At 45.3% G+C, this 24,569-nt stretch overlaps 1 protein-coding gene across 1 annotated transcript in view; it reads left to right on the top strand.

Annotated features, from left to right (window-relative positions):
• LOC120993403 overlaps nucleotides 1–7,671 on the top strand; it is a 140,422-nt gene extending 132,751 nt beyond the window's left edge. The window contains exon 8 of the mRNA XM_040421909.1: nucleotides 7,473–7,671. Within this exon, the coding sequence (XP_040277843.1) occupies nucleotides 7,473–7,530 (58 nt within the window). The 3' untranslated portion in view covers nucleotides 7,531–7,671. The remainder of the gene's footprint in view (nucleotides 1–7,472) is intronic.
• The last annotated feature ends 16,898 nt before the right edge of the window (nucleotides 7,672–24,569 follow it).

Raw genomic sequence — 24,569 nt, 5'->3', positions numbered from 1 at the left:
TTTTTTATGTTCTCAGGATAGGTCATCAATATCAGATCGATGGGGGCCCGACACCTGGCACTCCCGCTGATCAGCTGTTGGAATCGAAAGTATCGCTCATACGAGTGCTGCTTTCTCTTCACTGTTTACCTGCTCGCCGTTGCAACTGTAATGGTGAGCAGGTGTCATTCCTATTTAAGTGAATAAGAAGGAGCCGTCTCTTCTTTTACTGTTAGTGTCCATGAACATGGTTAAGTTCAATTACATTACATAGGAGCTGTCCTTTGAAAGGGCATCTAAGGAGAGGGCCAGTCAAACACGGACTTTGTACTGTTTGCAGCCTATAATCTTGAGGTATTTTAAATGGCTAGTTTTCAGTAAGTCCAATGATTGCAAAGACTTTGTACTGATATATGGTTGTATATGTCAATAAACATCGATGTTTATCAGCTAACTTACCTCTGCGCTATGTATCTTCTACAGGGTGGACCATTTATATGGATACACCTTAATAAAATGGGAATGGTTGGTGATATTAACTTCCTGTTTGTGGCACATTAGTATATGTGAGGGGGGAAACTTTTCAAGATGGGTGGGGACCATGGCGGCCATTTTGAAGTCGGCCATTTTGAATCCAACTTTTGTTTTTTCAATAGGAAGAGGGTCATGTGACACATCAAACTTATTGGGAATTTCACAAGAAAAACAATGGTGTGCTTGGTTTTAACGTAACTTTATTCTTTCATGAGTTATTTACAAGTTTCTGACCACTTATAAAATGTGTTCAATGTGCTTCCCATTGTGTTGGATTGTCAATGCAACCCTCTTCTCCCACTATTCAGACACTGATAGCAACACCGCAGGAGAAATGCTAGCACAGGCTTCCAGTATCCGTAGTTTCAGGTGCTGCACATCTCGTATCTTCACAGCATAGACGATTGCCTTCAGATGATACGAGATGTGCAGCACCTGAAACTACGGATACTGGAAGCCTATGCTAGCATTTCTCCTGCGGTGTTGCTATCAGTGTGTGAAGAGTGGGAGAAAAGGGTTGCATTGACAATCCAACACAATGGGAAGCACATTGAACACATTTTGTAAGTGGTCAGAAACTTGTAAATAACTCATGAAAGAATAACCCTCTTCCTATTGAAAAAACAATAGTTGGATTCAAAATGGCCGCCATGGTCACTACCCATCTTGAAAAGTTTCCCCCCTCACATATACTAATGTGCCACAAACAGGAAGTTAATATCACCAACCATTCCCATTTTATTAAGGTGTATCCATATAAATGGCCCACCCTGTACAGTTATGAACTGTCACACTCAGGGCCATCTCTACGTATACGTGAGCCTTGGGTGGATAAGTCTCAATGGGCCTCTTTGTGGTGTTTCACAAAGGGAATTAAAAGTGCATGTGCTGTACATATTGCCAAAGATTTGTAATACTGGAATCGGTACTCCCGAATTAAATGGTTAAGAAGACAGATAAGAAGAATGTGGCTTGAACCCACCAATTTCGCAGGACCGCCGACCAGGGGAGGGCTGGCAGCCTTAGTCCTGGGGGACAAATCCAGTCAAGTGGCCCATTTTTTTTTTGCAGACTTTTATTTTATTTTATTTTATACAGGAACACATTGATTTACTGCCCCCCAATGTGGCACGTGTAGCGCGCTGCGCCAATTCTTTTGCCCGCCCATTTTTCAAAGCCTCCTTCATATTTAAAAATGCAGCACGCATAGCGTGCTGTGCCGATTCTTTTTCCTGGCCAATTCTAAAAGCCCTGTAGGAATGGAAAAATGTGGCACGCATAGTGCGCCACGTAAGATTTTTAGCCCTGCCCTTTATTTAAAGCCCCTCCTACATATAATAGGCCACTCCCAACAAACACTGTACAGCTGAAATTCTATTGTTGAGGCCTGTCTCTACACATCATACGGAGAGGGGAGGCCTGTCCTGGCTGCACTGCCTGATTCACATTATACAATAAACAGCAGGCTACAGCCAGGAAGCTCCTCCGCTCTCCTCCCTCCCCAGATCCTGCTCAAGGCCTGTGGTTCCCCCCACCATCTGCCACCCGCCCATGGTCTGCTGCCCCCTTTGGCCGTCCTCACCCAGCTCGGAATCCTCCTTCTGAAAATGGCAGGGGGAGGAGCCGGAGCATCTCCTCTCCTACATAGCGCCACATATCTATTACATCCAGTGATGTCACCTTTGTTGTAGACATTCTCTTTCCTCATATTTTCCATTCAGACCAGACCGCCCTGATGATTTTTCAGCCATCTCCCGTCTCTGCAGAGATTGACAAACAGACATTAGTTTCCCACATTTCCATCATCTTCACATCTTCTGAACACCCTTTCCTACAACCCCCAATACTATACTGCAGAAACAGTCCAACTGGAAATACTACTACCACACAGATAGTGCCCCAGACACTAATAGTATAAAGATAATGTCCCCCAAAAATAATTGTGCTAAGCTGATACTATGCCAGGGTGCCCCCCAAAGTAACAGTCCTCCCCAAAATCCCACCAATAGAAATAATTCTCTGCCAGAGCACACTTAGTAGTAATAATGCCCCTATAGTGCCCATACTAGTAATCATGTTCCTCATAGCCCCCCAGAATTGGTAAAGCTCCGCATAATACCCCCTAGTAGTAATAATTCTCCCTATAATATGACAGTACATGAAATTCCCCAGCTTAGTGCCCGCAGTTGAGCTAATGTCCCCATAATGTATGCCAGTATAAAATACCCCTATATAGTGCCCCAGTAAATGCCCTCATAGTGCTTCTCTCTCCCTTTCCCATAGTGTCCCCAGAAATATACCCCCATCAGATGCTCCTATAGTGCTCCTCTCCTCCATAATGTGCCAGTAAAAAATGCCCATTCTTAGTGCCACCAGATGCCCCAATAGTGCTCCACTCCCCCATAGTGCCCCCAAATAATGCCCCATAGTGCCGCTCTCCCCTATAGTGCCTCCCATAATGTGCCAGTAAAAAATGCCCCCTTAGTTCCCCCAGATGCCATAGTGCCCCCCATAATGGGCCAATAAAAAATGCCCTTTTAGAGCCCCCACTTCCCCATAGTGCCCCCAAATAATGCCCCTATAGTGCCAACAGATGCCTTATAGTGCTGCTCTCCCCTATAGTGCCCCCCATAGTGTGCCAATAAAAAAAATTCCATTTAGAGCCCCCAGATGCCCCCATAGTGCTCCTCTCCCCCATGGTGCCTCCCCATAATGTGCCAGTAAGAAATGCCCCCATAGTGCCCCCCAAAATGGGCGAGAAATAAATGCCCCCAGAGTGCCACCCCCAAAAAAATGGGGCTGTAAGAAATGCCAGATGCCCCCATAGTGCCAGCTTCCCCCACAAAGAAAAAAACCCCCACTAATACTTACCTTCATTAACAGTGATGTGATGCAGGCCTCTTCCGGCCTGTGTCCCTGCTGTGTGCTGCCCGGCTCAGGCGGCTCTATGATAATGACGTCATCGCTCCGCCTGAGCTGGCCTCTGATAGGCTGCAGGCATTAGTGCCTGCGGCCTATCAGAAGAACTGGGAAGGGAGACGCCTCTCCCTCCCCTGCCCTGCCACAGCACAGGCATCTGTATCGCTGTCCTGAGGATGGCGATACAAATGAATATGGAGATGAACGCTTCTACAATGGAAGCACTCATCTCCTACTGCCCCCCTCCCCCCGCCACCGGCGACTAGAACCAGGGACTGGGGTGATCGGCGGTGCGGCCCTGAGGAATTAAAAAAAATAATACACATAGCTATGTGTGCTTTTATTGTGTACAAAAACCGATTTTATATATATGCAAATTAACCTGAGAGGAGTCCTGTTCCTGACTCATCTTAGGGACAGGACTCATCTCAGGTTAATTTGCATATGTATCAAATCGGTTTTTTTACACAATAAAAGCACGCAGAGCTATGGGGATTGGGTATTGCGGATGTGCTAGCGGCCATCTAGCAACCCATGTCCTCAGCTCTATACACAAAATTCCGGTGACAGGTTCCCTTTAAATATATACCTCTAGTTTTTTCAAGAGCAGGCTGTTGGACGACCCATAAATTTCATTTTGATTCATGTAGCTACTATCCATCTTTTATTAGCACAGAATAGGTTTTTATATTAGAATTATTTGGGGGCGTTCAAATATTCTACTAAGTACTTTATTGAGGAATGACATAACATATGGTGATGCACTTAGGAGGTGAGCTAGTGTTGTAGCTATAGAGGGTGCAGAACTACCAGTCTTAACTAGGAACCTACTACTAGACGACTTTACAATTTCATTAACAATGGCTCTACGCCAGATTTCAGGTGTAGGGCCAAGTGGTGTTGGCACAAGTGGCACTTTTACAACACCCTCACCGTTTTCCAAGGGAGCATGGTGGGGGTGTGATGTTGGTAGGGCCATCAGCCCCTGCATATTCACCATCTTTTAGACTAGTTTGCAGGCATAAATTTCAATCAAGGTGCATGAACTGGCAGATGATGTGCTTAATTTATGATGAGGCATGGGTCTCGTCATAAATTAAGTGCATCATCTGGCGGCTTGAGGTATATGAAGATTGGCTTAGAAATGCGAGTCTTAATAAATGTGTACGGCACAATAATATATGATGTTATTACTGGATGTGATTGTACAATACAACAAAAGCCATACTAATGTGAAACTATAGAGAGTGTTGTAATCCAGCATGGTGGCATACAGCCAGCGCTGTTTGGTGGTAGCTGCAGATAGTGTTTTTGCTTGGGGATCCCAGAGTTAGTTAGTCTCTGATGAGAAAACGCGTTTCATCTGTCATAGAAAAGAACTTTCAACCAATTCCGGGCAGCTGCAGCAAGAGCAAATAATCAAGTCATAGCTTGGAAATGATGCACTTCATGGGTGCATGATTTTACCTCTCTATTAGTCATTAGTAGGATACGTAATATTGTGTACATATTGTCTCCAAAACATGGCATCGCAGGGCAAAGTTTAAAAGCAGGCAAGAAGTTGAGGTAATGGGAATATTCAAATACCCAAATATGTTTGGAGCAAAGATCACTTAGGGTAGGTTTCCCCAACTCCAGTCTTCAGGGCCCACTTGCCGGTCATGTTTTCAGGATTTCCTTAGTATTCAGCAGGTGATATAATTAGTGTCAGGATTTACCTCAGTTATTCATTCTGTGGGATAATCTCAAATCATGACCGGTAGGTGGACCTTGAGAACTGGAGTTGGGAAATACTGACTTTAGGGTGACCTAGTTTACATATATGGATAATACAGGTCAATGTAGGTCTGTCTAATGATCTTCTCATACCCAAGCTGTAAATATAAGAAAGGGGAATCCACCATGTCTAGATGAATGTAAACTGTGGAAATATCTATGGCTGGATTATGTGGTGGTTGATTTGTTAAATGGATCTAAAAAGGGAAAATAAATAAAATTGGGACTTCTTACTTGATTGCTTGAGATAGGTAACTAATCCAGGGATTTATGGTTGAAATATTTGAAATCAGAACCTTTACTTCTGATATGGAGACTTCACATAATGCTGTGGACAATGTTCAAAATGTCCACCTGTGTATACTGTATATTTTAGGTAACATTAATTGCATACAGAATCACTTTGGCTCTATATTACAAACCCATCGGTGATTTGTGTGCCACCTAAGAAGTGCTTGAGGGAGACTATCTCGGTAATACAACATCCGACGGAGCGTACCACAACTTTGTGTGTCTGTATAAAAGCAGAACCATACAGCATGGTCCCATTGCTATGAGGATGAAATATGAAAGATCCATAATGCAGCAGGGAGCATAGACCCTTTGAAAATAAGAAAAAAAAACAATCTAATTCATTTAGATAATACTTTGCAGACTAGTAGTGGACATTCAAAGTAAAAATTCAAGAAAGCATAACTTGCAAACATTTGCAGCAGAGAAAGTTCTTTTGGAGATGTGATGCCATTTTCCTGGTCTTACAAATTAATATGAAATACGACTGTGCCTGTAAAATGCCGGTTCTCAAGACTATCGATTAAGAGGACAGCTAGGTAGATGCATCCATGTTTTTTATACTACCACTTCTTTCAAAACGGAGATTTAGGGTGATTTTGAAGATGTTTAAATTTAGTAATTTCTGTGTGAATATTAAGTTTCTTTTTTTTTGCAGCCTGAATGCGTTTATAATGTACAGTAGATCATATGTATAAAGTAGGTCAGTGTAATAAAAAGATATACAGTTGCAAGGAGAAGTAAGTGATCCTTTTGGAATTGAGTAAACATCCACAGTGCATAAAGAAAAAGCAAGCAAACCCTTGAATTTAACTAATTAATTACCGCCAAAACGTGTTTCTATGGAGATCATTAATGGTCCTTAAACTAGGCACCACCTTTTTTATGGCAGCCTAGTACGGGTCTCCTGTGTAGCAAAGAGCAGGAGCTCGGTTCCTATATGACAGTTGGGCTACTGCTATAATGGTCCAGATCGGCAGATGTGCACATTGAGGCTATTTAACCTCTTAGATTCAGTGGTCAATCGCAACCGTAGCATCTTAGTGGTTTAGAGGGAGGGAGTTTCCTCTCACAGGAATCAGCACCCTGCGATTGACATTGTGGAGTGCAGATGTCTTTGCATAGCAGCTGGGGGCCTAATGAAGGCCCCCTGGTCTTCCTGAAGTGTATGGCTTATCAGGCTGTGCCAGAGCAGCAGCATGATAGTGCCTGTCAATATCCCACTGAAAGTATAATCACCGAAAGAGAAGACGTCATCGGCGCAGGCGCACTGAGGGAGTGCTGAGGAGGCGAGCCTCCTTCTCTCAGAGCGCCTGCGCCGAATCAAGACAGGCGCGCGATTTTTGAAATGCAGACAGGGCCAGCCAGAGGAGGAGATCGGGGCTGGCCCTGTCAATCAACAGAAGGAGGGGGCAGTTTTCTGCGGCTGCTACCAGCAAGTAGACGCCCTACTGGCTGGTAGACAGGTAATTAGCATATTATAAAAGTACGTTTTTTGCCTTATCTACAGAACGAAAATGATTAATAACATAATGCTTAGTGGGGTGACAGAAGCCCTTTAAAGATAATACAACTGGATCCGTTCATAACGGATACAGCCGGTTGTACTATCAATAATGGAAGCGTTTTTGTTGATCCCTGCCGGATCAGGCAAAAACGCAAGTGTGAAAGTAGTCTTATAAGGCAACTTTACTAATGTGATTTTGCCTAATCCTTGTCCTAAAATACACCGAATTTGCCACATTACTTGCATGTAATGTTACATTAAGGTTTAGACCTGTTTTTCTACCCAATGCACCAGAAGGAATAATTTTGATGCAACGGAGAGTTGGAGTAAACATCTGTCCGTTTGAAACAAAGCTGTATATTTATGTAAAACTAGAGAATGACATATGTATGATTTTGATTGAATGAATGCATTTTTCTTAAATAACAACTTTTTCTGATTTTTCTCTTCTTTTCATATGTTACAGTGATCCACCCTCGGGCGTGCAAGTGCCTTTCAGTAAAGTACTGATGGTTTGGGAATGAACAAATTCTATGATGTTGGCCTTTTTTTGACTGTATTGTAGTCAGATCATCTTCATATAGAAGTAATTTCACTTCTGAAGGCTTATGTAGACCATATCCTCGGCATATCAGTGATTTCTTGGCTTTTTCACTAGGAGTGTCCTATCATTTGGATTTAGCTTAATAAAACAATAGGTGTGATTATATTGTACTTCTGTCTATAACTCACAATGTTTTCCATGCACAACACCATTACTGATAATTTACTTTAATGATAACTTGTCATAATTAGACCTCTTTCACATGAACGATACAGATTGTGTCAGGATCTGCTGATGGTTTTGCATGCAAGTTTAACCAGTTTTTTTTTGCGATTGCAGAGCTATGGGGACTGGGTATTGCGGATGTGCTAGCGGCCATCTAGCAACCCATGTCCTCAGCTCTATACACAAAATCCCGGTGACAGGTTCCCTTTAACACCCACAAGTAATCTATAGCCAGTATGAAAACAACAGATGCAAATGTGCACTGCCCCACCAAAACATTGCCCTAGATACACATCCACAATGTATTGCTACCAGCCCACATGGAATACAATGGCACACAGTAAACACACATTGAAACAGTATTCCTCCATACAGACAGGGAAAAGATACAAGTCACAGGGGTGCAGTTCACACCTACAATTATCCGCGGCCAGTACGCAGTAAACAGAGGCGGCTGTGCACTGCCACATGGCCTTAAATACACAACCACAATATTCACCAACCAGCCCACGTGGTATACAATAGTGAACAGTGCAACAACGACATTATCTTATCCCCTGCCAATCGCCTCTTTTCTCCTGACTCCCCATTGTATCCTGATGAGGAGTAGTGAGCCTCAGAGTCAGAGCAGTGGCGGACGCCGACAGCAGAGAGCCCCTGTGCAGGGAATGTACCTGGAACCACCCCCCCCCCCCCTTTCCCCCAAACTACACATACAAATATACCGTAAATATATACGTGCAAATAAAAAAACATCTTGTTAATATGGGTCAATATGTTTACAATATGTATATATATTTTTTCATACTAGGTCACGCCTCTAACTCTGCCCAAAGCATAACTATACAAAACCAGTCATATTAATGTCCCCACATAGTTATTATTCCACCTATGTACCTGCACATGGTAGTAATGCCCACACTGTTCCCCCTTCACAGTAGCTATGCCCAGATATGTGCCCCCTTCACAGTAGCTATGCCCCCTTCACAGTAGTTATTCCCAGAGATGCCCACTTCACAGCAGTTATGCCCAGATATGTGCCCCCTTCACAGCACTTATGCCCAGATATGTGCCCCCCTTCACAGCACTTATGCCCAGATATGTGCCCCCCTTCACAGCACTTATGCCCAGATATGTGCCCCCCTTCACAGCAGTTATGCCAAGATCTGTGCCCCCTTCACAGTAGTTATGCCCAGATATGTGCCCTCTTCACAGTAGCTATGCCAGATATGTGCCCCTATGCAGTAGCTATGCCCAGATATGTGCCCCCTTCACAGTAGTTATTGCCAAATATGTGCTGCCTTCACAGTAGCTATGCCATATATGTGCCCCCTTCACAATAGTTATGTCCGGAGATGTGCCCCTCAGAGTAGTTATATCCAGATATGTGCCCTTTTCACAATAGTTATATCCAGATATGTTCCCCCTTCACAGTAGTTATGTCCAGATATGTGCCCCCTTCACAGTAGTTATCAGGGGCGTAACTAAAAGTGACTGGGCCCCACAGCAAATATTTGTAAGGGCCCCTCCAGCCTTCTGTGTAAACCCCACTCCTTTGGCACAGTGTAGCGGTATACTGTATATTGTGTGGCACAGTGGATGTTAGATGTGTATAACATAAACATATTTCATATGGAAACTTACAGTTACTCGACCCTTGGGGATCTCGGACACCACTTCAACACTTGGCCGGTGGCTCGGCGGAGCTGATGTTGTGCTTTATCCTAATGAGAAAGATTTCATAATAAGGATTTGGAGAAGGGGCAGAGGATAGCAGAGCAGGGAGAGAGGCTGGTGCTGCTACTAGGGGGTCATACCATGGGGGAGTAATAAAGCCCAATATAATGCCCCCCCCCCCCCCGTAGTAATAATTCTCCTTATAATGTGACAGTGCAAAAATACCCCCTTGTAATGCCCCCAGTTGAGCTAATGTCCCCATAGTGCCCCCATAGTGCCCCCATAATGTCCCAGTATAAAATACCCCTATATAGTGCCCCCAGTAAATTCCCCCATAGTGCTCCTCTCCCCCCTTCCTGCTAGTGCCCCCCATAATGTACCAGTATAAAATGCCCCATATATAGTGCCCCAGTAGATGCCCCTCAGTGTCCGGCCTCTGATAGGCTGCCGGCCTAGTGTCCCCCATAATGCCCCCCAATAATGTGCCAGTAAGTGTCCCCATAGATGCCCCCCCATCATGTGCCAGTATCAAGTGCCTCTCTCCTCCCCCCCCACATGTCCCAGTATCATAGTGCCATCTCCCCCCCTCCAATGTGACAGTATCAAGTGCCTCTCTCCTTTCCACCCCCCATTTATTATTTATTATTATTTATTATTAAAGCACCATTCATTATATAGCGCTGTACATATGATAAGCGGTGCACATACATAATACAGACAATTGCACTAATCATAAACAAGACAAGTTACAAACTGGTACAGAAGGAGAGAGGGCCCTGCCCGTGAGGGCTTACAATCTACATGGTATGGGAGAAGGACAAAGTAGGTGCGAGTTAAGTTGGTCATGGCGGTATAGAGGCAGCAGGGTCACTGGTTGTAGGCTTGTCTGAAGAGGTGGGTTTTCAGGTTTCTTTTGAAGGATTCCAATGTAGGTGAGAGTCTGATATGTTGGGGTAGCGAGTTTCAGAGTATGGGGGATGCACGGGAGAAATCTTGGAGTCGATTGTGGGAAGAGGCGATAAGAGGAGAGGAGAGAAGGAGGTCTTGTGAGGATCGGAGAGTGCGTGTGGGGATGTATCGGGAAAGTAGCTCAGAGATGTAGGGAGGGGACAGGTTATGGACGGCCTTGTATGTATTTGTTAGTACTTTGAAGTGAATTCGCTGGGCAATGGGGAGCCAGTAAAGGGATTGGCAGAGGGGAGAGGCAGAGGAGTAATAGGGTGAGAGGTGGATTAGTCGGGCAGCAGAGTTGAGGATAGATTGGAGGGGTGCGACAGTGCTAGATGGAAGGCCACAGAGGAGAATGTTGCAGTAGTCTAGGCGGGAGATAATGAGGGCATGTACAAGAATTTTCGCAGATTCAAAGTTAAGGAAAGCACGGATGCGGGAGATGTTTTTGAGTTGGAGGCGGCAGGTGGTGGAAAGAGCTTGGATTTGCGGTCGGAAGGAAAGTGCAGAATCCAAGGTCACTCCAAGGCAGCGGACTTTGTTGACCGGGGAGAGTGTGCAGCCATTGATCATGATAGATAGGTCTGTTGAGGGGGTTGAACAAGATGGGGGAAAGATTATAAATTCTGTCTTATGCATGTTAAGTTTTAGAAAGCGAGAGGCGAAGAAAAATGATATAGAAGATAGACATTGTGGGATTCGTGATAGTAAGGTGGTGATGTCTGGACCAGAGAGGTAGATTTGTGTGTCGTCAGCGTAGGAGTGATACTGAAAGCCATGGGACTCTATGAGCTGTCCCAGGCCAAAAGTGTAGATAGAGAAGAGCAGGGGTCCTAGGACAGAGCCTTGCGGGACACAAACAGAGAGGGAATGAGACAAGAAGGTGGTGCGAGAGTGGGAGACGCTAAACGTCCGATCTGTGAGGTATGATGTGATCCAGAAGAGGGCTAGGTCGGTAATGCCAAGAGATGAGAGAGTTTGCAACAGAAGGAAGTGGTCAACAGTGTCAAAGGCAGAGGATAGGTCAAGGAGAAGGAGGACAGAGTATTGTTTCCTGGTTTTGGCTGTCAGTAGGTCATTGGTGACTTTGGTAAGGGCAGTCTCTGTCGAGTGGTGGGGTCGGAAGCGAGATTGTAGGCGGTCAAAGAGGGAGCAGGAGGAGAGGTGGGAGGACAGTTCTGAATGGACATGTTGTTCAAGTAGCTTTGAGGCATACGGAAGAAGTGATATGGGGCGATAACTGGACAAGGAAGATGGGTCAAGTGAAGGCTTTTTGAGGATGGGCGTAATGGTAGCATGTTTAAAAGCAGAGGGGAAGACACCAGAGTTTAGTGATAGGTTGAAGAGATGAGTTAGGGTTGGGATAAACACTGTGGTGAGGTTAGGGATGAGGTGGGATGGGATTGGGTCAAGTGCACAGGTGGTCAGATGAGATTTGGAGAGTAGAGTGGAGAGTTTTTCTTCTGTAATGGTGGAGAAGCAGGTTTTGGGAGAAGAGGACCGAGCAGTTGTGTAGAGGGTCTGTGGGGACTGTGTAGTGAAGCTTTCCCTGATGTTGACTATCTTTTGTTTGAAATATTTGGCAAAGTCCTCAGCTGAGAAGAGAGGAGAGGGTGGGGGCGCTGGGGGGCGGAGAAGGGAGTTAAAAGTGCTAAAAAGTTGTTTAGGGCTGTGTGACAGGGAAGATATGAGAGATGAGAAGTAGGCCTGTTTTGCATCAGCGAGTGAGGATTTAAATATGAGGAGGGATTGCTTGTATGCGGTGAAATGATCTTTAGAATGGGATTTCTTCCATTGCCGCTCAGCAGCCCTGGAAGCTTGTCTGAGTTTTTTGGTCAGGTTGGTGTGCCAGGGTTGTCTGTTCATTTTTGGGGTTTTGTTGTGTGTGAGGGGGGCAACAGTGTCCAGAGCTGTACTTATTGTGTTGTTATATAGGGTGGTAGCAGCTTCTGGGTCTTGGAGGGAGAAGATGGTAGAGAGTGAGAGAAGAGAGTCAGAAAGCAAGCAAAAGTCGAGATGTTTAAGGTTCCTGCGGGGGTGTGTTAATGTGTGGAACGGGGGAGCAGCAGAAGAGACCAGTGAACAGAAAGTGAGTAGGTTGTGGTCGGATAGGGGGAGAGGCAAATTAGAAAGGTTAGATAGGGAGCAGAGGCGGGTAAAGATCAGATCCAGAGTGTGACCATCTCTGTGGGTGGGAACTGAAGACCACTGTGATAGGCCGAAGGAGGAAGAGAGTGACAGGAGTTTAGAGGCGGCCGAGTGGCATGTGTCAATAGGGATGTTGAAGTCACCCATGATGATAGTGGGGATGTTGGCAGAAAGAAAGTGTAGTAGCCAGGTGTTAAAGTGGTCAAGAAAGATGGTGGCTGGGCCTGGAGGGCGGTAAATGACGGCTACTTGAAGGTTGGAGGGAGAGTAGATGCGAACAGAGTGTACTTCAAATGAGGTGAGCATAATGGAGGGTGGCAGTGGAATTGGGCTGTATGAGCAGGTGTCTGATAGGAGAAGACCAACTCCTCCACCATGTTTGCAGCCGGGGCGGGGGGTGTGAGTGAATTGAAATCCACTATAAGAGAGTGCAGCAGGGGAGGAGGTGTCTGAGGGTGTCAGCCATGCTTCTGTGAGACCCAGAAAGGAAAGGTTTTGAGAGATGAAAAGTTCGTGAATGTGCGACAGTTTGTTACAGACAGAGCGCGCGTTCCATAATGCTCCTGCAAGAGGAACCAAAGGAGCAGGGGTCAGAGGAATAGTTATTAGGTTTAAGGGGTTGCAGAAATTTGTAGAAGGAGATTTGTAGTGGGACATGGAGGTGATAGTGGGGATTTGCTGAGGGGGTCCTGGATTTGGAGAGATATCACCAGCAGTAAGGAGAAGCAGAGAAAGTGTTAATAGATGAGAATAAGAGAGGGCATGAGGCGTGTGTGTGTGTTTGGGAAGGAAGTGTTTTATGTTGGCAAACAGGTTTGTGCAAGCGATCAGATGAGAAGGTAAATGTAGGAAGAGATGAATAGTTCCTTGGTGGGTGAATGGATGTGGGGGTATTTCAGGAGGTGTTGGAAAAGTGGGAAGAGTAAGAGGAAAAATTGAAACATTGTTTGCATTAACTATGTCTGTATTTACCTGTGGTCCCCTTCTGGTCCAATTCTGGTATAATTCAGTCTGTGCACTTAAGAGTGGCACTTGAGAGATGTGGCATTTAGAAAGACCAAGGTCTGAGAAGACCTAGGACCTTAGATTTATACCACTCAGTGCCACCCCCCATGTGCCAGTATCATAGTGCCAAAGAGATACTTCCCACCCCCCATGTGCCAGTATCAAGTGCCTCTCTCTTCCCCCCCATGTCCCAGTATCATAGTGCCATCTCCCCCCCCAAAAAAGTGCCAGTATCAAGTGCCTCCCCCCCATGTGCCAGTATCATAGTGCCAAACCCACCCATGTGCCAGTATCAAGTGCCAACCCCCCCCCACATGCCAGTATCAAGTGCCTCTCTCCTCCCCCCATGTCCCAGTATCAAAGTGCCAACTCCCCCCTCCACAAAAAAAGTGCCAGTATCAAGTGCCTCTCTCCCTCCCCCCCATGTGCCAGTATCAGGTGCCAACCCCTCTCCCCCCATGTGCCAGTATCAGGTGCCTCTCCCCCCCCCCAATTGCCAGTATCAGGTGCCAACCCCCCCTCCCTCCCCCAGTATCAAGTTACCCCCGCTCCCCCCATGGCAGTAACAGTCGGGTATTAAAAAAAAAAAATCAACACTTCTACTTACCATGTCAGCGATGCAGCCTCTTCCTGTGTCCCGCCCTGTATGTCCATATATGGAGTCAGTGCTTGTATTTCAGAAAAGTTTCTGCTGGGATTCGAACCCACGCCCTTCTGTATCAGAGGCAAAGCACTTAACCACAAGACCATAAGAGCTGCCTTGCTGCTGACTGAAAAAATATGAGACTTCTACTGTTATAGCTGGCTAAGTGTACATCTATACACATGACAGCTGCTCATATATAGAGATATAGCAGAGCTGAGTGTGCTGGGACAGCTGTCATATAGAGATATAGCAGTGCTGGGTGTGTTGGGGCAGCTGTCATGTGTATAGATGTACACTTAGCCAGCTATAACAGTAGAAGTCTCATATTTTTTCAATCAGTTGAAATGCAGCCTTTATGGCTGTGTGGGTAAATGCTTTGCCTCTGATACACTGATACATTGGAGATTGTGGGTTCGAATCCCAGACACATCAGGAGACATTAGGAGACAGTAAGATTAGATCACATTAGCGAGGGGGCCTGGTCAGCCGCTGCTGTGAAGGGGCCCTGAACATTAAGACAAGAATCGATATTTAACTAACTTGAATAAACTGTCACACACGCTGCCGGGGCGCCGGGCCCCCTTGGCAGCCCGGGCCCCGAAGCAGCTGCTTCCCCTGCTTCCCCGGTAGTTACGCCACTGGTAGTTATGCCAAATATGTGCTGCCTTCACAGTAGCTATGCCATATATGTGCCCCCTTCACAATAGTTATGTCCAGATATGTGCCCCTCAGAGTAGTTATATCCAGATATGTGCCCTTTTCACAATAGTTATATCCAGATATGTGCCCCCTTCACAGTAGTTATGTCTAGATATGTGCCCCCTTCACAGTAGTTATGTCCAGATATGTGCACCCTTCACAGCAGCTATGCCCAGATATTGTCTCCCCTTCACAGTAGCAGTGTGATGTCTGACACTACATTGTGCTGCTGCTATGGAGCCAGGGCCATATTTAGATTTTATGCTGCCCTAGGCACTTTAGTGCCGGATTCCTACACCCACTGAAGTCCATATTTTTTAGATAGCTAGGACTTTAGCTATCCCTCAGTACTCCCTCATACGCTTGCACAATTAAAGGGCTGACCTGTTACATGTGCACTTGGCAGCTGAAGACACCTGTGTTGGTCACATGTTCATATGTGCCCGCATTGCTGAGAAACATGATGTTTGATTATATGAAAACGGGGGCATTACGATTACTTCTAGAGGCTACGCTCTCTCTGTAACTGCCGTGCCCTCTACACTTTGACATGGCCAGGTGTGGTGACATGTTCACTGCCAGGCCCTGTCAAAGTAGAAAGGGAGCGGCAGTTGCAAAGAAACCTGAGTCTCTAGGAGTAATGGTAACGTCCTCGTTGCTCCTAGAGGCTCATTTGCATAAATTAAAACATTATTTTTCTCAGCAATGCGGGCACATATGAACATGGGACCAACACAGATGCCTTCAGCTGCCAAGTGCACATGTAACAGGTCAGCCAATTTCATAAGTACAAATCTGCTGACAGATAAACTTTAAAGCAGTTGTCCAGGTTCAGAACTGAATCACCGGCACTGATGGGTGGCTTTATAGGCTAGGGCAGCACTAAAGCCCGTCCATTAGGACCCCTACAGTGCCCTCTGTACTAATAAGGCCCCTCTATATTCCACCCCTAATAGAAATAAGGCCAGTCTATAAGGCACTCCCATAGAGCCCTCAGTAGTAGTAATGCTTGCCACCACTGCCCACAATATTTATAATGTTCCCTGCAGTGCCCCCTGTAAGTATCATTTCTCCTTTCATACCGCCTGGAGTTATAAACTTCTCTGTAGTGTCCCCATACATTATAATGCCTGTCCTCTCCCTACAGTATTCTATACAATATAGTCCCATGTAAATAACATCGCTCCTCCCCCTCCAGTCTTCTATACTATGCAGTCCCATGTAAATAACACCAGTCCTCTCCCATCAGTCTTCTTTATGATACAGTCCCATGTCAATAGCCTCTCTTCCTTACAATATTCTATAACATACAGTCCCATGTAAATAACTTAAATCCCCTCCTTCAGCTCCTCCAACACATAGTCCCATGTAAATAACATTGCTCCTTACCCACCAGTCCTCTATAATATCCAGTCCCATGTAAATAACACCAGTCATCTCCCCCAATCTTCTGTAACATACAGTCCCATGTAAATAACACTCCCCCCTTCAGCCCCTCTAACATATATTCCCAGTTAAATAACATATTTCCTTCCCACTAAGCAGGGAGAAGGTTTAATAGGGGAGAACCACATCTCCCAGCATTTCTCTGGCACTTACGTTCATTCCATGGCACCACAGGTCTCCACTGGTCTCCACTGCGCCTTTTTCTGCACTGGTCCTACCACCACTTCCAGTGTTGAAAAGATCACATGACTATGATGTCATCGCAGGTCCTTCAGCTATGGAGTATAGGCAGAACGGGCAGCAGATCACAGTAAATCCTAATCAGCCCGCCCCACCCCCACCCCAAGGTGACCAGGTTACCCTGGCAGAGGAAGGGAGGGGAAAAAATAATAAAATAAATAAAAAAAAACACCTCAGCTGGCACTGGGAAGGGCCCCCTCTCTCTCTCTGGGCCCCTGTGCAGCTGAGCCAGGCCATATGTCCACCCCTGATTCACAGCTCTTATTGCCTAAGTTAGGTTGTGCTGTGCTCCACTACCACAATGAGTACAGCACACAAATAGGGACGAGTACATACATAGAGACAGCATACATAAGGATGGGGGAAGAGGTGCACAATAATTTAACAAAATGGTTCCTGTTGAAAAGGGGCAGCAATATTTAAAGGGATTGTTCTGCCCCCTTACACATCGATCCATTCCTACTGGGCAACACAGGACCAGGGTCGGACTTGCTCACCAGAGTACTAGAGGATCCTCCACTGGGCCCAGTCTTTGAAGCCACAGTGGACCCCAAAGGTCCAAAAGAAAAATCCATTTGGAGCTGCGATTGGAGCTATCACTTGCCACTAGGGTCTATTTCTTCGGATCAAAACCAATTAGACTTTGTAAGTGATTTTGGGCTTGGACTCTGATAAAAAAATATCCTCTGGTTGGCCCAAGGAAGCAAAGTACGACACTGTACAGGACCCCGTTTTCCTCATTATCATGGTGTTCCCAACTGTCAGACTCCCACCTGGTCAAACACTTATCTACTATCCTGTTCAGAGAAAAACTGTTCGTGGGGTAGGATAGGTGTGCAATATTGTCATTGTTGATACTGTATTTTAGTTAGTACCAAAGGTCTTGTGAGATGTGTGTGTCTCCTGAGTGACTTGTTCTAGACCAGTTCCCTAACATACACATATACCTCTCGTCAGAATGGGAGTTTGTGTAGAATAGTTCTGTTACTAGGCATACACAGTATAACAAAACAACCCAGTCTATATAACTGATGTCAGGAGTTGTTCCCGAGCAACCAGTCTGTTTTAGATTACTCAGGTATTCGGCCCAAGGCAAATTGCCACATAAATAGAGGCAACAAGGTGGCAAGCAAGGTTTGTCAGCAGATGACGTATGAGGGAATCCCTCGCCAGTGAATCACAGACAACACAGAAAGGCAGGGATTCCTCCACATTTTTAGAGGCAGCACTCATGATCTTATGTAATTTTATAGTTGCAATATAACTACAAAAATCCATTTCACTTTCTCAGATAGCATCTTTTCTTCCAGAAGAAAGAACGTCCAAGAGATTGTCATCGCCCTCATAGAACAGTGACTAATACACAAAATATTCCTATTAACCATCTAGTTAGCTAACCAATAACATTCCAATAATAACTGTCTGGGGAGCAATAAGACTATTTCATTATGTTTATCCACTTGGAAGTTTGTCAGAAAACTACCCAGACTTTTATAGACTTTAATTACGTAATACATAATTAATTTTTTTAGGTCCTTTGATGGTTTATACAATGAAACCCGTTTGTGTTTCTGGCAGCTCTTCTTGTGTATTCTAATGAAATGAATGGAAAAGAAGGGCTGTTATCTATCCATCCAGACAACCACTTTTCCTATGCCCTATTGAGGACAGCTTATCTCCATCAGTTTAGAACTTAGACCTGTAGATCAGCATTCGATTGTTGGGAACTAAGCGTTCCTTCCCTGCAATCGCCTGCTTGTCAGTGAAGGAGAGTGCTGTTATTACATGCAGGGATCTCCTCCACAGTATGAAGAGAAGTGATCGTTAATACCATCACTCATCCCCATGCGGAATCCTTTTTTGGCAGCAGCAGCAGATCATGGTTAGGTGATTTTTTTGGCCTGCTTAAAAATTATGATTGTCCGATGGAGTATTTGCTCATTCATCTGGTAATCAGCGGCACCTTTACACAGGCTGATCATCTTTAACGAGTGTTCATACGACTGTTCCTTATGTCCATTTCTTATACAGCCCTTAGAAAAGGGGTTCTAATTAATGGATATGGCTATTAAAGGGGTTTACCTATTTTAGTTATTTATGGCATATACATAGAACATGCCATAAATATCTGATCGATGTGTGTCTAACCTCTGGGATGGGACTCACATGTACTTCCAGACCGGGATTCCCCAAACCAGGGGGGCACAACCTGCGGCCCGGGGGCCACATGCGGCCCTCGATACCATTCTTTGCGGCCCCCAACCATCTGGTAACAGATTTGTATGCCTATGTCTAGTGTCTGCTCACATGTATCTTTCATGTATTTTCCCATTAGATGGGAGTACTAGAAGTGTAACCAGACATTAATGATATATACGGTATGTTTAATATGCCATAAATACAGTATTTCAATTGGTAATACCTCCTTTAAGTTATATTTTCGGCCCTTGGAATTGGTTCAGGCTGACAATGTGGCCCCCAACCAGAAAAGGTTGGGCACCCCTGCCCCAAACCCTGTGTTCTGGTCACTGTGAATGAGAGATGGCAGTGCAAGCAAAGCTCTCTCCATTCTGTTCTATTGGGAAGCGCTAGAAATGAATGGAGAGAGCAAAGCATGCGCAGTCAGCTCTCCATTTACAGCGGGATAGAAGATGAGGGACCTATTTACCACAGTATTTTCATAAATGATCATTATATTGGTGTCCTGAGAGTCTAATCATTGTAGAGCATTTGGAGCTGGTAGTGCATATGTAACACCCCAGAATGGCATTACCACCTTTGCACCTTGCTACTGTCTCCTATGGTTAACCACGTGTCATCCTATGTATTAATCTCCAGGTCCTACAAAATGTGTATTCATAATCTTGTTATGTAACTGTTCACGTGTGATGTGCCTGAATCGCCAGCAAACACGACAGAGCTATCTCACAGAGAATGGAGCTTTTCTTTCCATTCTAGCCACCCTTCTGTGGCGTGGTGGGCTTGTCCCGCTTGCTGCAGGGAGGCAGGAGTTTAATTTAGAGTGAGTTAGAGTTTACCCCTGCCAAGGGAGGGTGTGCAGCAGGTGCACGTCCCTGTTGGACGAGCCCTGCCTGGACCAGCTTGAGCACCCTCAGCTCAGCTGGACATGGAGGCAAAAGCTGGAAGCCTCAGAAGCTAGGCGGAGAACGTTTTTCCTGGACAAATCTAGAGACAGACCAGACTGCAAAGTTAAGTTGCAGCATACAGCAGAAGCTGAGTTCCATAGCCAGCCTGTTAGCACAGCAGAGCCAGAGAGAATCAGACGTAGCAGAGAGGAGTTAATGACAAAGCCTGCTGGAAACCAAGATAAAGCCTGTAAATTGTTTGGAGAAAAGTTTATTCAAGTAAAGCTATTTTCAACTTCATCGCAAGATCTGGACTCAATTTATTCTTCATCCCCTACTACTACTACTACCCCATTTTTTTGCTTTCAGAAGGCCACACCTGGGGTTCCAGCGTATCAAGGTAGGAGCACAGTGACACGTGCTTCAACATTAAGGGACATTTAGGCCACCCTACACCACTCTGGCATTTCTACACCTACCATAGTATCACTAAAAGGGGCCCTGTGCCCTTGTTGCTTTGTTGCTTCACTGCAACTGGTGTCACGACAAACATATACTTTAAGGGACCCCAAGTATTGCTCCCGATGGCTGCACATGTGTTGTATAAACTGTGCGACAACTAACTATGTAGTTCCACAATTCTGAGTGCATGCGCCGTCTGTTGCAGCATGCGCCGGTTCTGTAGTTCGACAAGTAGTTTGTTAACTGTAGATCTACTTGTCCTGATTGGTGAATGGGTACACATCCACAATGTGGGTTGCACATGGCCGGTGCCCGCGTATTGCGGACCCGACAGGCATGGCCGTGTGCATGAGCCCTAAGGTGTCCCTCTGTGAACGTCCAAAAAGTTGGGAGGTATGGAATAGTGATGTGTGGTGTAGATGTTAATGGATACCAATAACGAGTAGTTTAAAATATATATGGTGTATCCGGCTTATACAACCATTGCGACTTCCTGGATTTTAGAGTTATTTGGAATGTTATCAAAACCTGGATTGGACTAAAAACCTGAACTGGACTCTGCAGAGGATGTGGCAATCTTTGTCCCATTAAACAATAGGATAATGGAGCGTGGCAAGCCGAGGCTGATGGCCGCATGATTCTTGAGCTCCAGCACCCAGTGACTTTTCAAAGCTCTCAGCCCTCAGAATCTGTCTCAATTGAAGCAAACTCTCCGCTTCTACCCTCGTCATGGCTTGGGAGAAAAGAATCTGGCAACAACAAGGCAAGTTGGACTTTTATTTCGACAAAGAAAAAGGAAGCAAGGATTGCGTGTCCCTGCCTGACTCCCGCAGCATGGCACCTTCTCCTGCTTCATCCTCGGCTAAGGCAGACCGGGACCAACCAGCGGATACAGACTCACACGAACATCCCAGGTTACACCAGAGGGGACCCACCGCCCTTTGAGACGAGACTCACTGAAACAGGCCATGCCAGACGGCAGGCCTCTCTCCCACGTGGCAGCCTCCATTTCCCCCCTCCTCTGCGCATGATTCTCCTCAGGTGAATCCCATGTTCCTGATACCCTAGAAACCATTCCAAACTTGGATCAATTTAATACCTCTGACCAACCAGCCTCAGGGACCTTAATTAAAGAGATGTTACTGGAAGTCAGCAAATCCCTGCAATCTGACATACACTCCTTGATTTCTCCCCTCCATGCTTCTATCCAGGGGCTCCTTGCCAGAGTCTCATATGTAGAAAGTAAAATGGGAGACTTCGTGTCTTTCCACAAAAACCTGGTAGACACCCATAATGAGCTGTCCGAAGAGATGGAAAAACTGCAGGCCAAAATAAATGACCTTGAAGATAGGTCCCGCAGGAATAATATTAAGTTCCGGGGAATTCCTGAGGACATTTCTTATACAGAGCTAAAACGCTATTTGTGCTCTCTTTTCCAAGCTATTCTGCCTTCCCCCACAGCCCAAGAATAGATGTGGTGATAGACAGGGCCCATATGGTGCCAAAACCCATCCATCTCCCTTCCACTGCCTCAAGAGACGTCCTAGCACAAATCCATTATTACCATGTGAAAGAAATGCTACTGGCAGAAACCAGAAAGAGAGAGGTTTTACCCTCACCATTTCAGCAAGTCAAGCTGTACGCAGACCTCTCAGCGGTCACCTTGAGACAATGCAGACAACTTGCTCCAGTCACTCTAGCCCTGCGAGACCACAAGATAGCATACCGCTGGGGATTCTCGGTCAAACACCAAGCACAAAGGACTGATCGTCCGCCGACTTTGGTACTCATGACAGCCACACTATGAAACTTAGCCCCATAGTACGGACTTCTCCCACTCATCTGCAGTGGCCCTTGAGGCTGCATTTTCTTTCCCAATTGTTTCTTTCGTTTCAGTTTACTTATTTGGACTCCAGCACTCTCGGAGGACTTTGCCATTTTGGAGACACTACTCTATGTTTGGCTGCATATCCTGCTCAGTGTATTGGGTGGGGCGGGGGGAGGGGGCCATCTGGGTGTCCAAAATGGGGGGCCCTTAAATTGGGGCCCTCCATCTCGAGCCGCGGAGAGGGCTCATTCCAAAGATTTTCTTTTGTTCACATGGTTATTAAAATACCCTCTATTAATGTCAGGAGCCTGAACTGCCCACAAAAGAGATCCTTCTTATGGAAAGAGGCCTTGGACCTCAGGCGTGATGTCCTGTGCGGCCAGTAGACCCATGTCATGGCAAAGGATAGCCACAGACTGAGACACCCTAAATTCCCTACAATAATCCAGTCCCACTTTCGCAGAAAACAAAGAGGAGTGCTCCTGGCGCTTCGGGACAACCTAGCCTTTTCCAATATTTGTAAAATAGTCGATGACTTGACTCCTATTCCTGCATTGACCTATTTCTGGTTGACAAAACCCTACTCCCTTAGCTTTAGACTCCACTATTGGCCTAATTATGTGGTCTGACCACGCAGCAATTACTCTCTCCCTTCAGGAGGCCCACACTATTCCCTACAAGGGTCTATAGCACAATAATGCCTTCCTAATATCCCACCCATCCTACAAAAAAGAACTAGAAATGGCACTGAAGGAGTTCTTCCACTATAACGTGGGCTCCGTATCTTGCCCAATGATGCTCTGGAACGACCATAAGGTGTTCATCAGAGGAATATTCCTCAAAATAGGCCACAAAGCAAAGAAAGAAAGACAAAAACATCTAGGACCTTTTGAACTCCATCAGGGATCTTGAAACCTAGAATAAGATAATTCCCCTTTACATAGACCAACTTAGAGACTTTAGAATTCAGCTCTGGGAGTGCCTCCTCTATAGATATGAGCGAAATCTCAAAAAGATTAAAACTAGATACTACTCACAAGATAACAAAGTGGGGAAACTGCTAGCGAATCGCCTTAAATCTCGAGCTGCAAAATCTAGGATCTCATATATTTTACCCTCCCATGGAGTCAACAAGATCATACTGTAGACCCACAAGGAGTTGCTGATAGATTCAAAGAATACTTTTTCTCCTTATACAATTTAAGTTCCACGGATATCCCAATCTGACATTTCTGAACAACCTCCAATTGCCGTCAATCTCCGACGAATAATTAAACCAGCTGAGCTTCTCCATCACTGCCCCTGAACTACAAAAAATAATAAATTCCCTCCCCTTACAGAAGTCCCCGGGGCCTGAAAGACTGTCAAACTGCAACTACAAATCCTTTCTTATGGTACTCCTCCCCCATTTACTAGACACACTACCAACAGGTTTCTCTAATGGCACTTTCACAGACGAAATGCTTAAAGCCATAATAGTCACTATCCCTAAACCAAGGAAAACCCCAGACTCTCCGCAGAACTTTCGGCCTATAGCCTTGCTAAACACAGACTTAAAAATCTATGCAAAGGTATTGGCCTTGTGTCTGGACCCTATCCTGCAATCTTTAGTTGACTGCGACCAATTCGGATTTGTAAAGGGCAGAAACATCATAGGCAATACAAGAAGAGTGTTAAACATCATTGATTTTGTGGAGAGATCGGGGGCAGAAGCGGTCCTGGTAATATTAAATGCCAAGAAGTCCTTCAACCATATCAACTGGTCGTTTGCTTTCTCGGTGCTACAAACCATGGGTATATAATACCAACACTTGCTGAAACCAGCAGAATACAACACGTGGTATACAACCATCAACTTCTCTATATAAATTAAATCAATCCATCTTTATTATAACAGATAAAATGACATACATGATAAAAAATATATAAAAAAATCGAGGAATGCAGGAAAGTGAGGATAAAACCTCCAGACCCAAGGCTAATGCAGTTATCAGTATAATTGCAAATAACACTGTTGTGTATGCAGTGCGCCAGAACAAAAAATATAACAAGTGTGGCCCTACACACATGTATATCAGTTCGCCACAAAAGTGGCATATAAATGAAAATAAATCATCCAACAGAGTGAGGGCCACCTAGCTATAGATAGCAATATCAAATATAATGCTGGCAAAAGCATAGATAACAGTGGGCAACATGAGCATATATAATAACAAACCTGGCTGGAGGAACGACCATGGGTATATGCGGCCCTTTCTTAGTCGCAATCCAGGCCCTATACAACAATCCATCGGAGCTAGTATATGTAAATAACACCCTATTCTCAGAATAATATAACAAATAGCACCCACCAGTGCTCTCCATTGTCCCCCCTCATATTCATATGCTTTATAGAACCCCTAGCACAAGCCATCTCTACAGAGCACCAGAGCACAATGGAAGTCAATGGGAGAACCAGAGCATTAAACCAGGCACCCCCTGCTCTGAAGAGCGGAGGGTGTCTGGTTCACAGGAAAAGGTCAGAAATTGATGGAAACACCACTGAAATGGTTCGGGAACAGCATGAGGAGGATGTCTGGATGCATCTTGGACTCCCAGGTCGCTGGTAG

This window comes from Bufo bufo, chromosome 3, assembly GCF_905171765.1.
Source record: "Bufo bufo chromosome 3, aBufBuf1.1, whole genome shotgun sequence".
Taxonomy (NCBI): domain Eukaryota; kingdom Metazoa; phylum Chordata; class Amphibia; order Anura; family Bufonidae; genus Bufo; species Bufo bufo.
The sequence above is the reverse complement of the archived record's forward strand: the minus strand, read 5'-3'. Positions and strand labels throughout refer to the sequence as shown.